Source organism: Rhinopithecus roxellana, chromosome 19 (genome assembly GCF_007565055.1).
Source record: "Rhinopithecus roxellana isolate Shanxi Qingling chromosome 19, ASM756505v1, whole genome shotgun sequence".
NCBI classification, from domain to species: domain Eukaryota; kingdom Metazoa; phylum Chordata; class Mammalia; order Primates; family Cercopithecidae; genus Rhinopithecus; species Rhinopithecus roxellana.
Window position 1 is genome coordinate 14,744,655 of NC_044567.1, and position 17,260 is coordinate 14,761,914.

The 17,260-nt window shown below is 45.7% G+C and overlaps 1 protein-coding gene across 1 annotated transcript in view; it reads left to right on the forward strand.

Annotated features, from left to right (window-relative positions):
• The first annotated feature begins 310 nt into the window (after nt 1–310).
• DNAJC7 (DnaJ heat shock protein family (Hsp40) member C7) overlaps nt 311–17,260 on the forward strand; it is a 43,550-nt gene continuing 26,600 nt past the window's right edge. The window contains exon 1 of the mRNA XM_010386389.2: nt 311–662. Coding sequence (XP_010384691.1) covers nt 586–662 — 77 coding nt within the window. The 5' untranslated portion in view covers nt 311–585. The remainder of the gene's footprint in view (nt 663–17,260) is intronic.

Genomic DNA, 17,260 nt, shown 5'->3' on the forward strand with positions numbered 1-17,260 from the left:
TTTGGAGATCCGGAGTGGATGAAAGGCGCAGGGTGAAGACGCCCTGCGTTACCCTGGCTTGATTGGGCAGGGCTTCCAGAGAACGATGAAAGCTGGGGGAACTGTGCTCAAAGTGTCTCTTGCCTTTTCCGGGAAGAAGCTGTGAACACACTCCAAGGTCGGAAAGGTAGAAGTGGGGACTCTTTCCCTACAGTCTTGGGTCACCTGGTCCCCACTCAACCCAGACTCCACGGAGCCTTTCAGGAAGACTCTCTAGGATTGGAAGTTGCTATGGCAACGAGGCTCTTGGAATACTGAAACCAATCAAGCCCTAGAGAGGCTACCACCCGTACACCTCCCTTCCCATCCACGGGTAAAGTGGCGCCGCCTACGCCCAGGCACAGTCCCTGGGCTCCCGCCCCGGCGTGGAGACCACCGTGGACATCCGGGGGCGGAAGGCCGCTCTGGCCCCAAGCGGAGCCTCTCTCTGGTAGACGAGCCCGAGGGAGCCCTTCTGGGCGCGGCGCCACTGAGCTGCTCTATGCTCCAACCGGAAGTGCTCTTCACCGCCGGCCTCCCACCCAGCTCTCTGGTCCCGGCGGTAAGATGGCGGCTGCCGCGGAGTGCGATGTGGTAATGGCGGCGACCGAGCCAGAGCTGCTCGACGACGAAGAGGCGAAGAGGTAACCGGGTAGCAGGGTAGTAGAGGAGGCAAGCTGCAGCTCCGTGGCTCAGGGAAACCCGTTCCTGCCATGATGCAGCCCCCAGCTGTTGAGGCGATGCCCCGCCCTACGCAAACACCCCCCCCAATCTGAGATCAAGGCCGGATGGACCCCCTGAAGGGGCGCTCTTGGGGGTCGGCCTTCCTCTCCCGCTTCCGCCTGGCGAAGGAGCTGAGGCATGGCCTTGTTCTCCAGCTGAGAGGACGATCCTCCTTATAGGAGAGCCCGAGTCTCGGAGGGCAATTTCGGAGGTCTGGTGCGAGGTGGGGGAGGCGGCGCGGCGTCGATGACGACTTCCTTACATCGCCCCTGACCCCCTCCTTCTCTTGTTAACTTCTGTGCATTGTTGCCTGTCTGCACTTTCCATCTCCAAAACCTTTGCTCTCCTCACCCTGTTTTCCCTTTCGATCACTAGTCTGGGTTCGAGGTGATTGTGTGTCTCCATAATTGACCTGGTTGCCCCCGGTTATCCCAGAAGTCAAAGATGATAGAGAAAAAGGGAAGAGCGAGGGGTTTATCTCATGTTCTCTGTGTCATACTCCTCTTCCCCTAACCTTCCTGGGTGATCTTTATCCTTCCCAGCACTGTTCTTTCTTAAGTTAAGCACCAAGGAAGAGGGCAACTGCTTGGGCGCTGTTGGCACTCCGAAGCAGCTGCAGTGGTTCGAGATTGCCAGTGGGACTAGCCAAGGGAGCTGCTGAGTGAGTGGTTTTCGAGAACGCTCTAGATTCTGGCAACAGTTAGGCCAGATTATTGGAAATGGGGTTGGGACAGAGTTGTGGGTAGTCATACGTGTTCTAATACTGAAGCAGAATTGACAAGAAGGTTCTAGAAGTTTGGAGCCCTTTCCTTATCAGCTGCAGGTTAATCTGACCCTTTTGTTCAAGATGTCTACAGTGCCCTCAGTCTCATTCCCACGTACTTTATATCTTCATACCAAGCCCGTTATGTCTTCAGGCTGGGTAATTTGAGGTGGTGATGTAGAATTAGTTCATGAGATCTGAAATCAGGATTCTGAGATTTTTACTATCTGATGAGTTGGAAATGTAAGAAGTACTCGGAGGCCATGAATAGTTATCAAGCTTGAGGGTTGTTACCACAGCCAGTGTCTCAAGTTCCTAATCCGTTGGGAGCTGGGGGGCCTGACAAAGTGTAATAGGCCCCTGGGATATCAGAGAAGCCAGGACACCAGAGTCCAGTCTCTGTTCTTAATTTTGAGCTTTCATGTTGTTCCTACTTCTTTCTAGATATTTAAAGTTAAGCATCATCAACCCTTATACATCATTAAAGAGCTGCAATGGGAAACAAAATTTCTCCCAGCGCAGACAGAGCTTAAATTAATTGTAGAGAGTTACTTGGATTTGGAAAGAGTTCAGTGGTCCTTTATATTATAAATAGGGATTTGGCCATAGGTAATTTATTTATTTATTTATGTTTTATTTTTAGAGACGGAGTCTCGCTCTGTCGCCCAGGCTGGAGTGTGGTGGCGCCATCTCAGCTCACTGCAAGCTCCGCCTCCTGGGTTCACACCATTCTCCTGCCTCAGCCTCCCCAGTAGCTGGGACTACAGGCGCCCACCATGCCCGGCTAATTTTTTTTTTTTTTTTGTATTTTTAGTAGAGACGGGGTTTCACCATGTTAGCCAGGATGGTCTCCATCTCCTGACCTCATGATCCTCCTGCCTCAGCCTCCCATAATGCTGGGATTACAGGCGTGAGCCACCGCACCTGGCTGGCCATAGGTAATTTTAAAAATTCATCCTACTCATTGTAAATCTGTGATGTAGAGTGTCCCTATTTTGGCTTTCATTTCAAAACCTCCTATCTAAAGCAAATACGTTTCTTCAATTACAGCCTTAGAGGATATTCTGTCATAAAATTGGAGTAAATGAACCTGAAGACGTATAATAAAATAGGTTATGCTGTAATGTGACCACATCACACAAAAGATGGTATTTTATAGCAGTACAACAAAATAAGGTAAACTACCTTATTACTTAAGTAGCTCACGCCTGTAATCCCAGCACTTTGGGAGGCCAAGGCAGGTGGGTCAGCTGGGGTCAGGAGTTTGAGACCAGCATGGCCAACATGGCAGAACCCTGTCTCTGCTAAAAATACAAAAATTAGCTGGGCGTGGTGGCACGCATATGTAATCCCAGTTACACAGGAGGCTGAGGCAGGAGAATTGCTTGAACTCAGGAGGTGGAGGTTGCAGTGAACTGAGATTGTGCCATTGCACTCCAGCCTGGGTGACAGAGTGAGATTCCATCTCAAGAAAAAAAGTCATTGATTGCAGAATGCAAATTATTTTATCTGTCACTAAGAAAATATAACTGTAAATTAAACATGACAACATGCATTATTCCTGTAGTTCAAATAGTGAGAGAAAAAAATTAATTAAAAAAGGAAAAAGGCTGGGCGTGGTGGCTCACACCTGTAATCCCAGCACTTTGGGAGGCCAAGGCAGGTGGATCACCTGAGGTCGGGAATTCGAAACCAGCATGACTAATATGGTGAAACCCTGTCTCTACTAAAAATACAAAAATTAGCCGGGCGTGGTGACGTACACCTGTAATCCCAGCTAGTCGGGAGGCTGAGGTGGGAGAATTGATTGAACCTAGGAGGTGGAGGTTGCAGTGAGGGGAGATCATGCCATTGCACTCCAGCCTTGGCAACAAGAGCAAAACTCCATCTCAAAAAAAAAAAGTTCAATTAAAAAAAGAAAAAAATGCATTCTTATCAGACTTTTATGTTTCTCATATATAGCACTCTTTTCGACAGAATTAAACATGTTTATTATATACCACTTTTGTGCACAAGTCAAAAGGAAAATAAGGCTGGGTGCAGTGGCTCACGCCTATAATCTCAGCATTTTGGGAGGCTGAGGTGGGCGGATCATGAGGTCTAGAGTTCAAGACCAGCCTGGCCGACATGGTGAAACCCCATCTCTACTAAAAATACAAAAAATAGCTGGGCGTGGTGGTGAGCGCCTGTAATCCCAGCTAATCGGGAGACTGAGGCAGGAGAGTCTCTTGAACCCGCCGGGAGGCGGAGGTTGCAGTGAGCCAAGGTCACACCACTGCACTCCAGCCTGGGCCACGCAGCGAGACTCCGTCTCAAAAAAAAAAAAAGAAAGAAAATAAGTTAAATAAATAAAAAAATCAGTTAACTTTTTGCCACATCAGACATCCTTAGAAGAATAAACATTGGCCAGGCGTGGTGGCTTACGCCTGTCATCCCAGCACTTTGGGAGGCCGAAGCAGGCTGATCACCTGAGGTCGGGAGTTCGAGACCAGCCTGACCAACATGGAGAAACCCTATCTCTACTAAAAATAGAAAAAAAAATAGCTACACGTGGTGGCGCATGCCTGTAGCCCCAGCTACTCGGAGGCTGAGGCAGGAGAATCACTTGAGCCCGGTAGGCAGAGGTTGTGGTGAGCCGAGATCACTCCATTCTCTCCAGCCTGGGCAACAGGAGCGAAACTTTGTCTCAAAAAAAAAAAAAAGAATAAACATTAGGCTCTGTTAGTATGAAAAAACCTTGTTTATGTATGATTTTTTCCAGTGCTGAAAATGGGATGGAGATTTAGAAGCTTTGGAGGGAGGTGGTTTTATGTTTTTCATGTTTCCTGGATTCCTCTTGTGTGGCCATAGCAGAGGGCAGTGATAGGGGCATCCCTTACAAATGCCCTTTTACTGTCTGGCTTGGTTAGAGTTCTTTGGCCAAGTTCCTGCCTCTGTTGTTATGGTCCCACTACCAGTTCATTTAGAGATACAAGTGTTAATGGGTCTCGGGTTGTTTTTGTGAGGTCCAGCAAAGAGTCCTTCCTTCCTTATGTCTTGGCTTAAGACATGTCCTGCTGCTGCTAAGTTGTCACAGTCCCGCGGGGGGCAAAATGAGAGGTGCTTTTAAGACGTTGGACTTCACGATTGCAGCCTTTTAAATGGCTACATGTTTTATTTCCTTAGCTAAGGTTGGGTGCGGTGGCTCACGCCTGTAATTCCAGCACTTTGGGAGGCTGAGGCCAGTGGATTGCTTGAGGCCAGGAGTTCGAGACCAACCTGGGCAACATGGTGAAACCCCCTCATCTCTGTAAAAAAAAATACAAAAATTAGCAGGGTGTGATGGTGCATACCTGTAGGCCCTGCTACTTGGGAGGCTGAGGTGAAAGTATCACCTGAGATGGGGGAGGTCGAGGCTGCGGTGAGTTATGATCACACCACTGCACTCCATCCTGGGTGACAGAGTGAAACCCTGTCTCAAAAAAAAAAAAAAAAAAAAAAGGGTTGGGACTAAAATAAAAGATGTATTAGTTGGCACTCCAAAAGAAATCAGGATTCTATGCATGAAGATTATTTCTCTTTGCTCACCAAAACAGGCAAAGCTCTTTATGAGCCAGACGGTTAAACTTCAGATGTTTCACATTTCAACTAACTTAAGCTTTATGTTTTCCTGTGAAGTTGCTGACTGCTTTACCTAATATGGGAATACCTGTCTTCAGTTAAGGATCTCTCATTGTTATCTCCTGGGCTGGGAAACAGCTTGATCTCTATAGGGAGTCTTTCTTATGGTAAACTTGAGGGATTTCAAATTGTTTTTCTTTCTTTCTTTCTTCTTTTTTTTTTTTTGATAGACTCTTGCTCTGTCGCCAGGCTGGAGTGCAGTGGTGTGATCTCAGCTCACTGCAACCTCCGCCTCCCAGGTTCAAGCGATTCTTCTGCCTCAGCCTCCTGACTAGCTAGGACTATAGGCACATGCTACCATGCCCAGCTAATTTTTATATTTTTAGTAGAGACGGAGTTTCACTGTGTTGGCCAGGATGTTCTTGATCTCTTAACCTCATGATCCGCCTGCCTTGGCTTCCCAAAGTGCTGGGATTACAGGCGTGAGCCACTGCACCCGACCTCAAATTGTTTTTCAAAGAGAAAACACTTATGTGTCTCAACATATCCCTAGTGTGACTGGACAACAAGATCTAAAAGAATCAAGGGATCCGTAGATTTAAGAGTCAGGACATCCTTACCTGATTCCTTGAGCTGATAAGCTTAACTTCTCTGTATGTTTTCCTGATGGGCACAAATAAGAGCAATTATTAGGCGCTTACTACCTAGGTATTGTAAACTCTTTGCTGTTAGGATTTTGCCTTTTATTTCTCTATTCACATTGTTAATGGGGACAACTGAACTCTGAATTCATGTCCCTGGTTTGCTGTAGTTGCTATTTGTTTGCTGCAGCTTTGCATGGCGTTTTTAAGTTTGTGGCCTTACTTAACTGAAGAGCTTGTGGGCATGCCTCCCCTGCTTTCTTCCTTACCCAGTTTTAAGTTCTTAGGAATGTGTCCTTCTAATCTTCCTCTTGAAGTTTCAGAGCAAGCACCTAGACATTTCAGTAAACCTCCAAACTGAGTGGGAATTTATCTTTGACCTGGATCCCAAATCAGTGAGAAACATTTTTTTCCTTTTGCTATGCACTAAGTGTAGTCAGACATGAAGAAATGGGAGATGAGAGGAGAAATGAGTCATGGTTAAGGAAGAGCTAAACCTAGGAATACAGAATTCTCAATACCGGCAAATTAATTGAACTCTGATACTAACAAGTTGCAAAGTAGATAATCGTAACTGGAGCAAAGGTAGAGTACAGAGAAAGGTTCTCTCTTACTGCTTTAATTCAGATCCACATATGAACTAGTGCCAGAGAAACAAGAATTTTGAGAAAATATAGGGCCGAGTGGCAGTTGCCTTAGAGTCCTGTCCACTCCCAACAACCAGAACTCTGATTGGCTGAAAGCCCAGCCTTATTGTACATTCCAGCCAATCAGGGATTAGTTTAGTCTTTGAAGTTTGTATTTTAAAGGTTTTGAAAAGCTGAGTACTGGGCACTTGAGTTTTCCTTCTTCAGGACTTTAGAAGATTGGAGAACAGTGGTCAGCAGTTGCCTAGTTGCCTTGTGGCCTGATGCAGAGTCCCTCTGAAAGCCCATTTCTTCCTTACTGCACTAGTCTTTGGTCCCCTTTCTCCAGCGCTGAGTGATGTGGAAGTTACTTAGAGGTCATTCCAGGTATTCTTTTAAACTTTCAGAAGTAAGAACAAAATTCAGAGTGCAGCTATCCCAACAACTTTTATTGGAGTGACACTGTTTTTTCTTCTCCAGTTTGGATCAAAATGGCAATTCCTATGTTTTACCCTCACCATTGGTAAGAATGTGAGTGGTTGAGGCTTTTGAGAATGGTAATAGGAGGAATATATGACTCTCAGGTCTTATTCTGAGACCTGAAATTCCATTGGCATGTGACTTACAATTTGTGTGGGGAGGCGAGATTGTCAGATAAGCAGTGTTAACCATCTCTCCTGATACTAATATTACTTTTGGAGAGAGTATGAGGGGCAAGCAGGACCCTCTCTTGTTTTTGGAGTTCTTCCTTGGACAGTTTGCCCTGAGACAGTTAACTACCTGTTGAACTAAGGAACCAAGACAACTTTGAGAAGTAAAATAGCAGTTGACAATCCAGGCTCCTCCCCACTCTGGTTCCCATCTCCACCCCACCCCACTCCACCCAAAAAGACTCATGAAGCAGCCTTTATATATGTATATATATATGTGTGTGTGTATATATGTATATATATATGTGTGTGTGTATATAAAAAAAAAATATATATATATATATATATATTTTTTGAGACATAGTTTCACTCTTGTTGCCCAGGCTGGAGTGCACTGGCACAATCTCGGCTCCCTGTAGCCTCCGCCTTCAAGGTTCAAGCAATTCTCCTGAGTCAGCTTCCCGAGTAGCTGGGATTACAGGCGTGCGCCACCACAGCCGGCTAATTTTGTTTTTTGTTTTTTTGTAGAGACGGGGTTTCTCCATGTTGGTCAGTCGGGTCTCGAACTCCCAATCTCAGATGATCCGCCTGCCTTGGCCTCCCAAAGTGCTGAGATTACAGACGTGAGCCACTGCAGCACCCGGCCTAGGAAGTAGCTGGCTCCTTCCTTCCTTCCTTCCCTTTCTTTTTTTTTTTTTTTTTTTTTTTTTTTTGTGATGGAGTCTCGCTCTGTTGCCACGCTGGAGTGTGCAGTGGCACGATCTCGGCTCACTGCAATCTCCGCCTCCTGGGTTCAAGTGATCCTCTTGCCTCAGCCTCCTGAGTAACTGGGACTACAGTTGCACGCCACCACGCCCAGCTAATTTTTTATATTTTTAGTAGAGACGGGTTTCACCATGTTGGCCAGGATGGTCTTGATCCCATGACCTCAGGATCTGCCTGCCTCGGCCTCCCAAAGTGCTGGGATTATAGTAATGAGCCACCGCGCCCAGCCAAAGCAGCCTTTTCCTTAATTGTAGTTCCTCAGTTTTAAATTTTTGATGGGTGCTGGTGTCCCTATAGTGGGAGATGTCACAGAATAGGGAACCAAGGGATGGAAAATGGTGGGTTTGGGGATATGTTGTTAAAGCAAGCCTCTGGCTAATGCTGAATAGCCAGTGACTTGTATCCTCAGAATGGTTTCAGAGAAGCATGTTTCTCAGAGATAGCTTCATTATTGGGTCTTCTCCCCACAGGGATAAGTGAAGGTTAGGTAGATATAATAGATTGTGACACCTCTCATTTAAGGATCTAAAATAAATTTAAAACACTGTTGAGACAAACATTTCCAAGTGAATATCTTTCTGCTTGCAGTGATGGGATTTCTGTAGGGCTTGAATTGGTTGCTTGCTTTTTCTTCCTTACTGAATACGGCGTAGGCAGCTGCACAGCCAGGCACAACTTGCTGCCTGGTGTCTGTCCCTGCCTGAACAGTAGGGAGTGCTGCTGCTTTGTGTAGACAGTCTGTGACTCCTCTGGTGCATTTTGAGTCCCCTCTGACTCTGTGAAGGCTTCCGCTTGAATGTCCACCCAGAGGACAATTTGAACTGGTATGTTAAGGAATTTTATTCATCTTTTACCTTCTCTCTTTTTTAGCGGGGAGGTGTAGAGGGTTGTTCCAGTTGTGCTTTAAAGTGAAAACTGTCTATTCTGTAGGAAATTGGGTAAAGAAAGCTGAGTAGCAGATAGCTTTGCTAAAAAGTAGCAGTTGGATAGCGCTCACCTTCTGTTTTTTTCTGAATGAAGCACCCAGCATAAGTACCTTGCAATATTTGTAGAATTACTCCAAGTCATATATCTATGGCCAGGCGCAATGGCTCACGCCTTTAATCCCAACACTTTGGAAGGTCGAGATGGGTGGATCACTTGAGGTCAGGAGTTTGAAGACCAACCTGGCCAACATGGCAAGACCTCATCTCTACTAAAAAATACAAAAATTAGCCAGGCATGGTGGTGGGGCCCTGTAATCCCAGCTACTCAGGAGGCTGAGGCAGGAGAATCACTTGAACCTGGGAGGCCGAGGTTGCAGTGAACTGAGATTGCACTTCAGCCTGGGTGACAAGAGTGAGAGTGAGAGTCTATCTCAAAAAATGTATATCTATGTATATATCTATACCTGTGACTTCCGCTTATCTATGTGAAATTTATATTGACATTCCACTCCTAGAATAGTAGGATTTTTTTTTTTTTTTTTTTTTTTTTTTGTGATGGAGTCTCACTCTGTTGCCCAGGCTGAATTGCAGTGGCACAATCTAGGCTCACTGCAACCTCCGTCTCCTGGGTTCAAGTAGTAATTCCCCTGCCTCAGCCTCCCAAGTAGGTGGGATTACAGGCACCCGCCATCATGCCTGGCTAGTTTTTGTATTTTTGTGGAGGTTGGGGTTTCACCATGTTACCCAGGCTGGTCTTGAACTCCTGACCTCGGGCGATCCACCGGCCTTGGATTGCAGACGTGAGCCACCTTGCCCAGCCTAGTTTTTTTTTTTTTTTTTTTTTTGAGACGGAGTCTCGCTGTGTCGCCCAGGCTGGAGTGCAGTGGCGTGATCTCAGCTCACTGCAAGCTCCGCCTCCCAGGTTCACACCATTCTCCTGCCTCAGCCTCCCGAGTAGCTGGGACTACAGGCGCCCACCACACCACGGCACCCGGCTAACTTTTGTATTTTTAGTAGAGATGGGGTTTCACTGTGGTCTCGATCTTCTGACCTTGTGATCCACCTGCCTCGGCCTCCCGAAGTGCTAGGATTACAGGCATGAGCCACCGCGCCCGGCCTTTTTTTTTTTTTAAATAAACTTTTTGCTGGGCATGGTGGCTCACACCTGTAATCCCAACATTTTAGGAGGCCGAGGTGGGTGGATCACCTGAGGTTGGGAGTTCGAGACCAGCCTGACCAACATGGAGAAACCCCATATCTACTAAAAATACAAAATTAGCCAGGTGTGGTGGCACATGCCTGTAATCCCAGCTACTCGGGAGGCTGAGGCAGGAGAATCACTTGAACTCGGGAGTCAGAGGTTGCATTGAGCCAAGATCACGCCATTGCACTCCAGCCTGGGCAATAGGAGCAAAACTCCGTCTCAAAACACAAAAATAAAAAGCATTTTTTTTCTGGCCAGGTGTGGTGGCTCATGCCTGTAATCTTAGCACTTTGGGAGGCTGAGGCGGTGGATTGCCTGAGCTCAAGAGTTTGAGACCAGCCTGGGCAACACAGTGAAACCCCATCTCTACTAAAATACAAAAAATTAGCCAGGCATGGTGGCGCACGCCTGTAGTCCCAGCTACTAGGGAGGCTGAGGCATGAGAATCGCTTGAACCTGGGAGGTGAAGGTTGCAGTGAGCCAAGATCCCATCACTGCACTCCGGCCTGGGCAATAGAATGAGACTGTCTCCAAAAAAAAGAAACTAAATGACTTGCTTTTGGTAAGATGGAATAGAAGTTAGGCTCCTGGGCTCCTTTTACTTTATTCTGTCATGAAGGTCAGGAAAAGTGCAACATGAAACAGGCCCTGTGACATGCCATTAGGGACAAGACGTCTCCGACCGTGGGAAGGAGGAAAGAATTTCTACTCTGACTGGCCAAGATCCCGTGAATTCTGAAGGGTGGAGGGCATTTCTAGATCAACAGGCAACTAGTAAATTTGACTGAATAAAATAAATGGGGCACCACAATCATAGAGTAAGGCGACATTTGGGGAGTAGTAAATATAAGAGGAATGCATAAGGGGCATTGACTCATTCGCAGTATAAAGTATTATTATTAATAACTTAAAGGAAAAGAAAAGTATATTTTTCTTTTCTTTTCTTTTTTTTTTTTTTTTGAGACAGAGTCTTACTCTGTTGCCCAGACTGGAGTGCAGTGGTGATCTCAGCTCACTGCAAGCCTCACCTCCTGGGTTCACGCCATTCTCCTGCCTCAGCCTCCTGAGTAGCTGGGACTGGAACTACAGGTGCCTGCCACCATGCCTGGCTAATTTTTTTTTTGTACTTTTAGTAGAGACACGGTTTCACCCTGTTAACCAAGATGGTCACGATCTCCTGACCTCGTGATCCACCTGCCTCAGCATCCCAGGTAGCTGGGATTACAGGTGCATGCCACCACGCCGGGCTAATTTTTGTATTTTTAGTAGAGATGGGGTTTCACTGTATTGGTCAGGCTGGTCTGGAACTCCTGACCTTGTGTTCCGTCTGCCTCGGACTCCCAAAGTGCTGGGATTACAGGTGTGAGCCACCACATCCTGCCAAGAAAGGTATCTTTTTCTAAAAAATTTCTCAGTGCCAATAAAATACTCTCCAAAATCAAAGGCCACTAAACACTCCTCTGCTTTGCCAAAATAAATCATTTTATCTTCAGTTGTAATTTCAACAAAACTGAATTTTTTTTCTTCCACTTCAGGAATAACAGAATACATAAAGAAAATGAAAACAAAACCTTATTTAGGCTGCTGCGTCTGTTTTGATTTAAGCTATTATTAATGCTTTTGGAAGAGCTTAACTTTATTAAAAATATTATTCTAGCCAAATACTTGAAATAAAAGCAGTGTGGCAGCCATGTTCAGTGGCTCGTGTCTGTAATTCCAGCCCTTTGGGAGGCTGAGGCTGGAGGATTGCTTGAGCCCGGGAATTTGAGACCAGCCTGGGCAATGAAGTGAAATCCCATCTTGACAAAAAACTAAAAAATTTAGCCAGGTGTTGTGGTGTGTTCCTGTAGTCCCAGGTACGCAGGAGGCTGAGGCAGAAGGGTTGCTTGAGCCCAGGAGGTCAAGGCTGCAGCAAACCATGTTCACCCCACTGTACTGCAGCCTGGGTGACAGTGAGACCCTGCCTTTAAAAAAAAACAAAACCAGGCCAGGCACAGTGGTTCACACCTGTAATCCCAGCACTTTGGGAGGTCGAGGCGGGTGGATCACGAGGTCAGGAGATCGAGACCATCCTGGCTAACACGATGAAACCCCATCTCTACTAAAAATACAAAAAAATCAGCCGTCATGGTGGTGGACACCTGTAGTCCCAGCTACTCAGGAGGCTGAGGCAGGAGAATGGCATGAACCTGGGAGGCAGAGCTTGCAGTGAGCTGAGATCGCGCCACTGCACTCCAGCCTGGGTGACAGACTCTGCCTCAAAAAATAAACAAAATAAAAATAAATAAATAAATAAATAAGCTCTTTTCTCAAAAAAAAAAAAAAAAAAAAAAATTGTCCGGGCGTGGTGGCATGTGCCTGTAATCCTAGCTACTCGGGAGGCTGAGGTGGGAGAACTGCTTGAACCCGGGAGGTGGGGGTTGCGGTGAGCTGAGATTGCGCCACTGCACTCCAGCCTGGGTGACGGAGCGAGACTTTGTCTCAAAAAAAAAAAAAAGAAAAACAAAATCAAACCACAGTGTGGTGTGCTTTTTGTCATATAAAATTGGAATCCATGGCCAGGCGCGGTGGCTCAAGCCTGTAATCCCAGCACTTTGGGAGGCCGAGACGGGCGGATCACGAGGTCAGGAGATCGAGACCATCCTGGCTAACACGGTGAAACCCCGTCTCTACTAAAAATACAAAAAACTAGCCGGGCGAGGTGGCGGGCGCCTGTAGTCCCAGCTACTCGGGAGGCTGAGGCAGGAGAATGGCGTGAACCCGGGAGGCGGAGCTTGCAGTGAGCTGAGATCTGGCCACTGCACTCCAGTCTGGGCGACAGAGCGAGACTCCGCCTCAAAAAATAAATAAATAAATAAATAAATAAATAAATAAATAAATAAATAAAATTGGAATCCACATTTCCTGGGTTACAAATGTTGCAGAATAATGAAACCATGCTAGTCTATTTTTCATGCAGTGAGGTGGAATAAATTTTAAAATGATTAAGAATCTCATCCCTGTTTTAATAATCTGCAAATACGTGATATGTCAAGCAATTCCAGAGAGAACCCAGCCATGTTAATGACATTTTTAAAACTACCACACAATTAATTCTGCATTAGTGGAGGCTGGCTAAAGTTTCTGATTACTTCTTTAATTGTTAAAAGTTAGACTAGTTGGCCCAACACAGAGATCTTGCTTAAGTGTTCAACTTGGAAGTACTTAGAGAAAAAATGGAAATTTTTATAGGGCACCTAATTTGGGGCATGTTGCAATGTCAACTACGATGTTTTAATGTGTTTTTAATTCAGTTGAGCTGTAAATGTGCAAAGTTGGCTAGCAATCATAAGCCCAAGTTGTCTGATGTAATCACATGATGCTGAGCCCTGCTAAGACCTGTGTGATACCAAATGATTCCCTTGGCCGTGTTTGTTGGAGTAATTAGTGTCAGCAATGAATGAATGCTGAATTCAGAGAGAGAGAATGTAACTGCATGTGTAAAGGATATATGGATTTTAACCAACATTTATTGTAGAAGAGCAAGTTTTCAAAGTTGCAGTTTTCTTACTGGTGGGTGGTTTTGTTTTTTTGAGACAGAGTCTTGCTCTGTCACTCAGGCTAGAGTGCAGTGGTACAATCACAGCTCATTGCAGCCTCAACCTCCTGGGCTCAAGCGATCCTCCCATCTTAGCCTCCCAAGTAGCTGGGACTACAGACATGCACCACCATGCCCAGCTAATTTTTTAATTTTTGTAGAGACAGAGTCTCCCTGTGTTTTCCAGGCTGTTCTCAAACTCCTGCGCTCAAGCAGTCCTCCTGTCTTTGTCTCCCAAAGTGTTGGGATTACAGGTGTGAGACATTGTGCCCAGCAAGGTTATTTTTGAAAAACAAAGACATACATTTTAAAATAGCAAAGGAAGCCGGGCGCAGTGGCTCAAGCCTGTAATCCCAGCACTTTGGGAGGCTGAGACGGGCGGATCACGAGGTCAGGAGATCAAGACCATCCTGGCTAACATGGTGAAACCCCGTCTCTACTAAAAATACAAAAAAAAAACTAGCCGGGCGACCTGGCGGGCGCCTGTAGTCCCAGCTACTCGGGAGGCTGAGGCAGGAGAATGGCGTGAACCCGGGAGGCGGAGCTTGCAGTGAGCTGAGATCCGGCCACTGCACTCCAGCCCGGGCAACAGAGCAAGACTCCGTCTCAAAAAAAATAAATAAAATAAAATAAAATAAAATAAATAAAATAAGATAAGATAAGATAAGATAAGATAAGATAAAATAAAATAAAAACGCAAAGGAGACCACGAATGGGATGTCTTCTCTGAAGGCCAGGCCGTCCAGTGCTGATCCTGTTGTGGGAGATCCTCCACGCATCCAAAGAGGACAGATTTTTTTGGAAAACCTTTCAGTAGCTGTTTGCACACAACTGTATTACTGTCAATTAAAATGAAAAGACTGGGTTGGTGGAGGTGGAGTCCTTCCCAGCATCTCTTGGTGAATCAGAGCTGTGAAGCTGATTCTGCTTAGAAGTTGATGCAAGGATTTGGTGGGAGAACTGGATAAATTAGTTTTTTTTTTGTTTTTTTTTTTTTTTTGAGACGGAGTCTCGCTCTGTCGCCCAGGCTGGAGTGCAGTGGCACGATCTCGGCTCACTGCAACCTCCACCTCCCGGTTCAAGCGATTCTCCTGCCTCAGCTTCCTGAGTAGCTGGGATTACAGGTGCCTGCCACTGCGCCTGGCTAATTTTTTGTATTTTTAGTAGAGACTGGGTTTCACCGTGTTAGCCAGGGTGGTCTCGATCTCCTGACCTCGTGATCCGCTCGTCTCGGCCTCCGAAAGTGCTGGGATTACAGGCTTGAGCCACCGCGCCCAGCCTGGATAAATCAGTTTTAATCTAAAAGCCTTGATACTAACAGGATGTAGGGGAAAATATAAACTTCTAGGACTTAGGAGACCTGTGCAGCCATCTTGGGTGCCTTACTAGCTCTTCCTCTGTTGGAGGATAGGTGAAATTATTGCCATAACCACCTCAGAAGGCCATTTGAAAATCTTAGGCCAGGTATAGTGGCTCACGCCTGTAATCCCAGCACTTCGGGAGGCGGAGGCGGGCGGATCACAAGGTCAGGAGATCGAGACCATCCTGGCTAACACGGATGAAACCCAGTCTCTACTAAAAATACAAAAAATTAGCCAGGCGCAGTGGCAGGCACCTGTAATCCCAGCTACTCAGGAAGCTGAGGCAGGAGAATCGCTTGAACCGGGAGGTGGAGGTTGCAGTAAGCTGAGATCGTGCCACTGCACTCCAGCCTGGGCGACAGAGCGAGACTCCGTCTCAAAAAAAAAAAAAAAAGAAAAGAAAAGAAAAAAAGAAAATCTTGGCCAGGTGTGGTGGCTGACGCCTATAATCCTAGCACTTTGAGAGGCCTAGGCAGGCGGATCATTTGCAGTCAGGAGTTTGAGACCAGTCTGGCCAACGTGATGAAACCCCATCTCTACTAAAAATATAAAAATTAGCTGGGCATGGTGGCACATGCCTGTAATCCCAGCTACTTAGGAGGCTAAGGCGAGAGAGCACTTGAACCCAGGAGGCAGAGGCTGCAGTGAGCCGAGTTCATGCTACTGCACTGCAGCCTGGGCCAAAGAGTGAGACTCCATCAAAAAAAAAAAAAAAAAAAATTCAAAATCTTCATTGGAAATGCTTTGAAAATCTGAAACAACACTACAAATATATTGTAGTTGTTAATAGTACCATCAGATCAGTTATGGCCAAATCTATATTTTACTGTGGTATTATATTTAAGAGTTTAATCTGAATTTAATTTTGTAGCCACAGAAAATAATCTGTAGTTTAGTGCATTGGGAATCCTTTTTTTTTTTTTTTTTTTTTTTTAATTGGTCTAGGTGAAGCCAATTAATCCTAATTCTTCTTTTCTCAGTACTGGTGTGTTTCAGTAGGTACATGTTATAACCTCACTTGCTTATCAGATGAATTGACCCTGGCAGTGAGTGAGTGACAGATGCCACCACCAGACTGCCCTCAATTCCAGTGTTAACCTGCTCTTCTTCTTTTCCAGTCCCACGCCTTTGACATCTCATCCTTCAGTCCCTTTGCTGTAAAGGCAACTTGAACAAGCTTCAGCCCTTTCTCAGACTTCCAGGGCAGGACTTGAATGGATTTTACCCTGGAATTGTTCCTGATGCAGCCTTGTTCAGTTCTTGCTGCTGCCATGCTGGATTCCAAAGATCCATTCTTTCCTCAACTGGTCTCACAGGGTCAGGCCCATTGATTAAAGCTTGTTGTGTATTTGGTCGGGAGGTTCAAAATGAAGGAGGGACTCCAGTCCACTTTGGGCATTGGACCTGGAGGCAAAAAATCAGCGTTCAGTCTAAAAGCACTAAGTGCCCATTGTTTAGGCAGCTGTTAATCAGCCACGTTTCTATGAAAATAAGTCCTTTTCATGAGGCAGTTGTGTGGGAATAGCTAATTCTGGCCTGCTGCTGTGCAGTGTGAGGTTAAAAACATGGCAACTTGTCACAACACAATTCTTCTTGTTCTTTTTGCTGTGGGCTGACTCTACATTACTTGCTTTGTTTGCTCTAGAATGGAATCTACTCACCATTTACTAAAATGAAATGCATTTCTTTGGGGAGGCAAAGTCCAGTTCACTAGGTCTTGCATCTTGAAGAGAAAGGAGCCCTGCTTCCTCTTTGACTTACTGTTAGGAATGTCATTTAGCTTATTTAAATACCGATTTTGGTTCTGGGGTTGAATATTATATGCGGGGGGTCTTAGTTTAAAGAAATTTATACGTATTGTCTTACATATATTGTCCATGTCTTATTCCTCCTAGTACAGATTGATTTTCAAAATAGTTAGCAGTAAGTGGAGGCAAGCATTAGAGAGAAAGCTTGGCATAGTAGAAAGTACACAAGCTTTGTATTCTGACAAATGTGAGTAACGTCCTGACCTGACCTCAGGCAAGTTATTTAACCCCCAGGCCTTATTTCCTTCTTTGAAAAATGGGAATAATGATGTTCACCAGACTCTGTTTTATAGAGGATGATGTATGGAAAGTACCTGACCTCAGTAATTATTAGTAACCGTCCACCAAAATAATCCTTTGCGTTTTTTCTAGAAGCCAGTCCTGAACTCCCTGACCTCCATAGGGGTAGTGTTTTAGGAAAGAGGAGGCTAGGGTCACCTTTCAGCAGCCCTGTACATTATTTCACTTTCGATTAACGGGCTTTATACTGCTGACACAGTGTCTCCCCAGGTACCTAGCTGTCTTGGTTTTCCTCAGAGATTTGCATATTCTTAGCCACTAGCCAACTGAAGAAGAGGCTAGATCTCTGATAGAGTAT